Below are 9045 nucleotides of genomic sequence, written 5' to 3' on the forward strand. Positions count from 1 at the left end.
AATAAAATAAAACAAACTTTTATTCAGCCTAAACCAGCAGAGAATCAAAACATCCAAGGCTTCCATTCCCATCCCAATCCTGTTTTGTTTTCTCTGCGGCTCAAAGGGTTTTGGAATATTGGGTCCAAAGGAGTTCCGATGGATGACATTTCTGTAAAGGATGGATGCGCGGATGTTTCCTGAAGATCTCATCAGTGCTGGAAATCGGTGGTTGATCCACCTGCTGGAATTTGTTTTGGGAGTACTGTTTCCCGGGAACATGTCCCTGCTTCTCTTCGGACAGTGACAGGGGTCCTTTCAAGTTTATATTCACAAGTAGGTGCTGCCTCAGTTGAACGAACTTGCAGGTAAGGATATAATGTAGCGTGTTATAGTGTAAAACCAACACAATTTACACAGTTTAACTAGCAAACCTTTTCTTCACCTTATAGACCTGTCAGCAATAACATTTTCCAATCCCTTTTTGCCTTTCCTTGATGCTCGAAAGCAAAGCTTGCCTTGGTCCTGGTGTGATCATGCTAGATTTCCTGCCACACTCTAGGACTGACTTGCCATCTCCAGGAGTCGAGAACCAATTAACCCATTGAAAAGAGCTTCTCTTTCAACCTAATTATTTCTAAAAATATTGGGATGCAAGTTGATCGGGGGGAGCTTGGAGGGGTGAGGAGGCAGTTTGACAGAGTCAAACATCATCTAATTGGGTTTTGAAGCATGAGCTCGCCTTGTGATTGTTTGAGGAAAAGATTAAATCATGAACAGTTGTGGAAGTGTTACGATATGGTGGTTGGAGACATGTGATCAAATGAAGAAAGTTCTAGAAATATGCCCAAATCCTAGGTCAGATTCATAGTGGATTTCCAGTATTCTGTATGACCATCAGACATTGGGGCAGTAGACCATTTGGCCCATCTAGTCTGCTCCGCCATTCGATGAGATGACTGATCCATTATGATCATCCTCAACTTCACTTTCCCGCTTTATCCCCATAGTCCTTGATTCCCTTACTGATTAAAAATCTGTCTGTCTCAGCCTCAAATATACCTAATGACCCAGCCTCTACAGTCCTCTGCAGTAAAGAATTCCACAGATTCACTCCCCTCTGAGAGAAGAAATTCCTCCTTATAGAATCCCTACAGAAGGAGACCATTCCGCTCATCGGGTCTGCACTGACAACAATCTCACCCAGGCCCTATCCCCATAACCTCATATATTTGCCCACATAATCCGCCGACACTATGGGTCTGTCTTAAATGGACGACCCCCTTTACTCTGAGATTATGTCCTCTGGTCTTAAACTCTCTCACAAGGGGAAACAAGTATACACGCATGCTCAAACATGCACAAGCAGGCTAACTTGTGCACGTTTGAGAATGGGAGTACACTTGTTCAGTTCATTTATTAGTGTCAAAAGTAGGCTTACCTTAACACGGCAATGAAGTTACTGTGAAAATCCCCTAGTTGCCACACTCTGGCGCCTGTTCGGGTACACTGAGGGAGAATTTAGTACCTAACCAGCACGTCTTTTGGACTGTGGAAGGAAACCCACGCATGGGGAGAATGTACAAACTCGACACAGACAGTGTCCCAAGGTAGGGATCGAACCCGGGTCCCCTAGCGCTGTGAGGCAGCAGTGCTAACCACTGTGCCACCCCAGATGTGAAAGAGTGCATTTGAGTAGGTTGCCTGTTTCAGAGCCAGCTCCCTCCTTGTAACAAATGATTTGCTCACGCTTGCTGCCTTATTGTAATAAATGAAGAAATGCCTTATGGCCATCAGTGAGTAATTCCACTTTTCACTGCACTGTACATTACTCAGCAAGCTATCTATCGCACAGTGCCCTCTGATAGCGCTACATTCATCGCTCCCTCTACCTCTGTCCTTGAATGCTGTGTTCATCTGGTGGGTATCTATCGACACTCCCCTTATCTGAACCGCTGGCCTTCATGTGGTGAGTATAAAGGCAGGGAAACGAGGTGTATGCAGCAGAAAGTTCCGAGCAGTGCAGGAAATTGGCTGAAGACCATGTTACCAGCAACATTCAAACTGTTCTGTGGGATCTCACATCAGCACTTCAGAAACATGACAGGTAAGCGACTTATTGGAACTCATGAAACGATCATGCACCGTGTGTAATCCGATGCTTAAAGGTTATATCTTGCTCTTAAAAAGTCAGCCATCAAATAATTGGAATTAAGCAGTGAAAATAATGCAGTAGTAGCAATTGTTAAAGTTAAGACTGAAGTCTGGGTTACTTTGAATGAGTAAAAAGTCTGACAACACCAGGTTTTAGTCCAACCGATTTATTTAATAGTAAATCGGTTGGACTAAAACCTGGTGTTGTCAGACTTTTTACTCATTCAAAGTAACCCAGACTTCAGTCTTAACTTTAACAATTGCTACTACTGCATTATTTAATAGTAAATCGGTTGGACTAAAACCTGGTGTTGTCAGACTTTTTACTGTGTTTACCCCAGTCCAACGCCGGCACATCCACATCATTACTTTGAATGAAGCAGACTCTTGTGAAGAGACGCAGACAGCAATACCCTCTCCCTCTGAGGCAATCAGGCAGGGGAAAAGGATTTATTTGAACCATTTCTTTACTCACACAGGACTGAAACGGACTGCTGCGGCTGCACTAACACAGGAGCTGAGGAGAATAAAAATCAAAGAGTATTTCCTCTTGGGGAACTGGGATAGTCTATCGCACAAGAAGTTCCTGGAAGGTAAGCCTGCATTTGGATACTCATATATCAGAGCTAGTAACTGCAGGAATCCAGTCTGTGTGCAGGACAATTCTTAGCATTTCCGGCAACAATTTGATGATAATAAAATTATTAATTAATAAAATCATTATTAAGCAAAACTACTCCTTAATTGGTGCTGGCAATAAACCACGCCATCCGCACAGCTTCTAGTGTCAAACCTTGGTTGTAGTCAAGAAAACTTATTGAAGTTTGAGATGAACGGTGTGGGTGATTGGGAGGGTTTTGACCACACCACCTTCTTCAGGTGGTGGGCGTTTAGTAACGCACGGTTCCTGGATTTCTTTGCTAGCCCCAGGTGACCATAAACTATTCCCTCCGATGACGGGGAGAGCTGATCGGTAGTGAATTAACCCGAGGATCACTTCACCTCAGGCGAGGGGCAAGGGGCATCAGGGTGGCACAGTAGGTTGAGCGGGGGGGAGAAAGGAAAGCAGTATGTGATCTTGGTTTCACTGACTTGGTGCAATAACGTTGGATTTTATCACAGCTTTTAAGGTTGAAGAGGCAAAGCCGGAACCAAAGACTCTCGATACCGATGAACTGTTCTACATCAAGCAAGGGGAAGAGGCTTTACAAAAAGCTCTGGGCATCTTAAACCAGGAGGCGGAATGGACAACGGAAATCAAAATGGTAACTTTCTCTCAAATATCAGAATGTGGGGTCGGTCTTTTGACTAAATTCCTCTACATCAACACTGCTTCCCCGCCTATCCCCATATCCTTTAATTTTATCAATAACCAGCCTGAATATACTCACAATCTCTGCAGTGCAGAAAGAAGCCATTAAAATTAATTGCTAAATTTTCCAAGCCTCCAAGGTTCAGTTAGGGATATGTCTTCATTCTGGGTCACAATAACACAGTGCCTAAGCACTTCTGTTAACTTTTAAAACTGATTTTATTTGATGACTTTATGTTATTTTCATTTGATTAAGTTAGAACAGGGCCATAATAATGATACAGAGGTGAGATCCATCTTTTGACATTACAGGTTCAGAAGTTGCCAGGTTACCTGGTCTAATTTACCATTGTAACTGCAGTGAAATTCAGGGTGTTAAGGGCAGCTTGGTGGCACAGTGGTTAGCATTGCTGCTTCACAATGCCAGAAATCCAGGTTCAATTCCAGCCTCAGGTCACTGTGTGGAGTTTGCACATTCTCCCCGTGTCTGCTGGGTTTCCTCTGGATGGTCCGGTTTCCTTCCACAGTCCAAAGATGTGCAGGTTGGATTGATTGGCCATGCTAAATTGCTACTTACAGCCAGAGAAATTAGCAGGGCAAATATATGGGGTTATGGGGATTGGACCTGAGTGAGATTGTTGTCGCTGCAGGCTCAAAGGGCCGAATGGCCTCCTTCTGAACTATGGAAATTCTATAATTGGTCCTTGCCATTAGGTTGTAACCAACAACAGCCATCCGGGGTTGCTATGCAAAACTGGGGAAGAGTAAAGATTTTAATGAGGAATGCAAATTTCTTTGCAGGAGAATGGTGACAGTGTGGTCAGCAAGGTTCTGCCGGAAACTGGAAAAGTCTTCAAGTTGGAGGCTGTGCTAGATGCATCTACACAGCACGTGTATAACGAGCTCTATGAGAAAGTGGACCAGATGAACCTGTGGAATCCAAGCGTCAAACAGATAGATGTAGGTTAAACGAGATGCAAATCTTTGCTATTGAGTGTTGAGCACTTACTGGGTAGCCCGCCCAGGAATCTCGCTTTGACTAATCCTCCTCAACAATTCATTCAGGTCCTGCAGAAAATTGGCAAAGAAACCATGGTAACATACGAAATCATGGGAGACACAGCCAGTAACATCATCGGACGGAGGGACTTTGTGAACGTCAGGCACTCTTGGAAAGAAGGATCCTGCTGCTACTTGACTGGGACGGCAACAGAGTCCAAGTCCATGCCACCACAGAAAGGCTTTGTGAGGTAGGGACAAGTGCACAATGTTGCGATCACTCAAGCAGGCTTTTACTGCATGTCATGGCGCAGTGACACAGTTGCTGCCTCACAGTGCCAGGGAACCGGCTTCAATTCCAGCCTCGGGTGACCGTCTGTGTGGAGTTTGCATGTCCTCCCTGTGTTCGCGTGGATTTCCTTTGGGTGCTCCAGTTTCCTCCCACAGTCCAAAGATTAGGTTAGGTGGATTGGCTGTGCTAAATTGCTCCTTAGTGTCCCAAGATGTGAAGGTTAGGGGGATTGGCCATGCTAAATTGCCTCTTAGTGTGATGGGGATTAGCAGGGTAAATACCTGGCGGTATGACGATAGGGTGGGATTATTGTCGGTGCAGCACTATTTTTTTGATGATTCTATGATTTCTAATAAATGTTTTTGCCTACACAGAGCTGAAACCAGCATTTCCTGCATCATCCTCCATCCACTGGACAACACCAACAAGACTCGGTTTACCTGGCTTCTCAGCATAGATCTTAAGGTGAGTTTGTTACTCCATTGCTGTGTGTTCATCTCCAGATTACGTCTCACATCCCCTGCTCTGTCAGCAACCACAGATGGTTCTAGGTGCACTGCCACAGCCTTCCCAAGCGCCCGTTCTTTATACAGGAGCCTAGGGGGGTTGGAACAAATCCCCCTCCCACATCCCAGCCCCGCTGGCTGCCCCTTACATCCAGCACTGTCGGAAAGTTGCTAGCTCGACACCCGCAATTCTCCAGTCAGCTTGGTGGTGTGAGTGACTTGCTGGAGCGACCACAAATGATTTAATTCAGAGCACCAATGATTGAAGCGTGGGAAGACACACATCCCTGCCTCACCCTGAAACCAAAGCCCAAACAGCTTTTTACTGCTCACAGCTAGAACAGAACCCTGAAAGAATTGGTTTCTAAATTGCATTGCCTTCGCTGGGATGAACTAACAGTGTTAATCTCAGAGAATCTCTGGATTTGCATGGCTTGGCATCACAGCAAGCGTTGCACTCCCTGACTTCCAGAGGAACTAACTGCATGATACCATCACTGTTCGAATTGATTTAGAACTGTGAATTTAAACAAAAACTTATTGTATTTATTAAGACAATTGGTTTCTCCCAAACGATTCTACATTTAGAACCACAGATCCCTACAATGCAGAAGGTCGTCATTCGGCCCATCAAGTCTGCACTGACTCTCCGAAAGAGCACCCTATGTAGGCCCACTCCTCCCCCTATCCCCCTACCATCTTCATAACCCCGTGCATTTCCCAAGGCCAATCCAACTAACCTGCACATCTTTGAGCACTAAGGAGCAATTTAACATGGCCAATCCACCTAACCACACATTCGGACACTAAGGGGCAATTTAACATGGCCAATCCACCTAATCCACAGAACTTTGGACAGTGGGAGGAAAGCCACGCAGACACGAGAAGAACATGCAAACTCCACACAGTCACCCAAGTCCATAATTGAACCCGGGGTGATGGTGCTATGAGGCAGCAGTGCAAACCAGTGTGCCGCCCTGTTAAGTGAGCTTGTCTGTTTTCATATGCTCTTGATCGAGTGTCAGGATTTCTTGCTGAAGAGTTATTTTTGTTCTATTTAAAGGGTTGGCTGCCAAAGTCCCTCATCAACCAAGCAATGTCGCAAGCACAGGTGGACTTTACAGAACATTTACGTCAGCAACTCGCCACGATCTCGGTTTCTGCATCTTGCTGACTGCATATCGAGCTACGAGACAATGCCCCAAATATAAACTGAATCACCACAAGGCACCTTACATTGATTGGCTAACTGCTAGGCTTCTACACAAGATATTACTTCAGAACAATGAATCAAGACTTGAAGAAACAGTGCCTTTAACTTGGCTGTGGCATTAGATACCTGAGACACTTCATCAATATATTCAACAAAATGATTCAACAGCACATTTGAAGAGAATACTTTGTAAAGCTCATGCAAGCATCAGATGAAACCTGTGTCAATTCTTTAGGAGCACAGTTATGTGGTCCATGTGTCTTTTAGCCGTGTTAACATTTTGAAAGGCGTAAACAGTACTTGAATTTCGAGGAATGGATGCAACTGAGGACTGTTATAAATCCGGTAGTGCTGGCTTGATTTTGCTGCTATTTTTGTGATAACTTAATTAATTTATTTCTGATTACTTGAAAGATTTGCCAGTAAACTATTTGCCGTTCACGATCTTTGCTTTTTTATTTTTAGTCACTAAGATGCATTAAAAGCCTCTTGGCTACGACTTGTTCCTGCAGACGTTTAAATTGCCGGGTATAAGATTTAGGCGAGGTGATGGCCTAGTGGTGTTATCGCTAGAATATTAATCCAGAAACTTAGCTAATGTTCTGGGGACCCTGGGTTTGAATCCCATCATGGCAGATGGTGGAATTTGAACTCAATATAAAAAAATCTGGAATTAAGAATCTACCGGTGACCATGAAACCATTGTTTAGTTTAGTTATTAGTGTCACAAGTAGCTTACATTAACACTGCAATGAAGTTATTGTGAAAATTCCCTAGTCACCACACTCTGGGGCCTGTTCAGGTACACAGAGGGAGAATTTAGCATGGCAAATGCACCTAACCAACACATCTTTCGGACTGTGGGAGGAAAGGACAGTAGAAAAAGAGATAATCAACCACGGATGTCTAAGGTAATAAAGGAGGTTATCAAAGTGAAAGAAAATGCATACAAAGTGGCAAAGATTAGTGGGAACCTAGAGGATTGGGAAATCTTTAAAGGTCAGCAAAAACCCACCAAAAAAGCAATAAAGAAAGGTAAGATGGATTATGAGAGTAAACTAGCTCAGAATATAAAAACAAATAGCAAAAGTTTCTACAAATATATAAAACGAAAAAGAGTGGCTAAAGGAAACATTGGTCCTTTTGAGGACGAGAAGGGGGATGTAATAACTGGAAATGAGAAAATGGCTGAGGCATTGAACAGGTACTTTGTGTCGGTCTTCACAGTGGAAGGCACAAATAACATGCCAAAAATTGATGAAAGGAAGGCTATGGCAGGTGAGGATAAGAACATAAGAAATAGGAGCAGGAGTAGGCCATCTAGCCCTTCGAGCCTGCCCCGCCATTCAATAAGATCATGGCTGATCTGTTGTGGCTCAGTTCCACTTTCCCGCCCTCTCCCCATAACCCTTAATCCCCTCTCTTATCAAAAACCCATCAACCCGCTTCTTAAAAATATTTAGCGAGGCAGCCTCCACCACTTCAACGGGCAGAGAATTCCTATTATCACAAAAGAGGTAGTGTTGGGCAAGTGAATGGGGCTAACGGTAGACAAGTCTCCTGGTCCTGATGGAATGCATCCCAGGGTACCAAAAGAGATAGCGGGGGAAATAGCATATGCACTAGTGGTAATTTACCAAAGTTCGCTGGACTCTGGGGTGATACCCGCAGATTGGAAAACAGCAAATGTGACACCACTGTTTAAAAAAGCAGGTAGACAAAAGGCAGGTAACTATAGGCCAGTTAGCTTAACTTCTGTAGTAGGGAAAATGCTTGAATCTATCATCAAGGAAGAAATAGTGAGACATCTGGGTATAAATTGTCCCATTGCTAAGACACAGCATGGGTTCATAAAGGGAAGGTCATGTTTGACTAATTTGGTGGAATTCTTTGAGAACATTACATGTGCAATGGGGAACCTGTGGATGTGGTGTATCTGGATTTCCAGAAGGCATTTGACAAGGTGCTGCACTAAAGGCTGCTGCATAAGATAAAGGTGCACAGTGTTACGGGTAATGTATTAGCATGGTTAGAGGATTGGTTAACTAACAGAAAACAAAGAATGGGGGTAACTGGGTGTTTTTCTGGTTGGCGATCAGTGACTAGTGGTATGCCTCAGGAATCAGTGTTGGGACCGTAATTTACATAGATGATTTGGAGTTGGGGACCAAGTGTAGTGTGTCAAAATTTACAGATGACACTAAGTTGGGTGGAATATAGATAATCTAAGTGAGTGGGTGAGTTGGAGTACAATGTTGATAAATGTGAGGTCATCCATTTTAGTAGGAATAACAGCAAAATGGACTATTATTTAAATGGTATAAAATTGCAGCATGCTGCTGTGCAGAGGGTCCTGGGTGTCCCAGTGCAGGAATCTCAAGGAGTTGGTTTGCAAGTGCAGCAGGTAATTAAGAAGGCAAATGGAATTTTGTCCTTCATTGCTACAGCGATGGAGTTTAAAAACAGCAAGGTTATGTTGCAGCTGTATAAGGTGCTGGTGAGGCCACACCTTTGGTCTCCTTACTTGAGAAAGGATATACTGGCACTGGAGGGTGTGCAAAGGAAATTCACTAGGTTGATTCCGGAGTTG

The 9045-nt window shown here is 43.9% G+C and overlaps 1 protein-coding gene across 1 annotated transcript; it reads left to right on the top strand.

Moving 5' to 3' along the window:
- Nucleotides 1–210: 210 nt before the first annotated feature.
- On the top strand, nucleotides 211–6434 carry LOC145360368 (steroidogenic acute regulatory protein-like). The gene is made up of 8 exons (XM_080215544.1): nucleotides 211–347; nucleotides 1961–2086; nucleotides 2613–2726; nucleotides 3256–3398; nucleotides 4250–4405; nucleotides 4511–4695; nucleotides 5111–5201; nucleotides 6306–6434. The coding sequence occupies exons 2-8, from the start codon at nucleotides 1978–1980 to the stop codon at nucleotides 6414–6416; spliced, it is 909 nt and encodes a 302-aa protein (XP_080071670.1). The 5' UTR covers nucleotides 211–347; nucleotides 1961–1977; the 3' UTR covers nucleotides 6417–6434.
- Nucleotides 6435–9045: the final 2611 nt, after the last annotated feature.

The sequence above is a fragment of the Carcharhinus amblyrhynchos genome, chromosome 31 (genome assembly GCF_965287045.1).
Source record: "Carcharhinus amblyrhynchos chromosome 31, sCarAmb.v2.hapA, whole genome shotgun sequence".
Classification (NCBI taxonomy): Eukaryota; Metazoa; Chordata; class Chondrichthyes; order Carcharhiniformes; family Carcharhinidae; genus Carcharhinus; species Carcharhinus amblyrhynchos.

Bases quoted from the DNA above. Each gene is read 5' to 3' on its own strand.
- LOC145360368 (XM_080215544.1), top strand. From the start codon at position 1,978: ATGCAGCAGAAAGTTCCGAGCAGTGCAGGAAATTGGCTGAAGACCATG. The intron at 2,087-2,612 runs GTAAGCGACTTA...TTACTCACACAG, and splicing joins GCACTTCAGAAACATGACAG to GACTGAAACGGACTGCTGCG. The intron at 5,202-6,305 runs GTGAGTTTGTTA...TTCTATTTAAAG, and splicing joins TTCTCAGCATAGATCTTAAG to GGTTGGCTGCCAAAGTCCCT.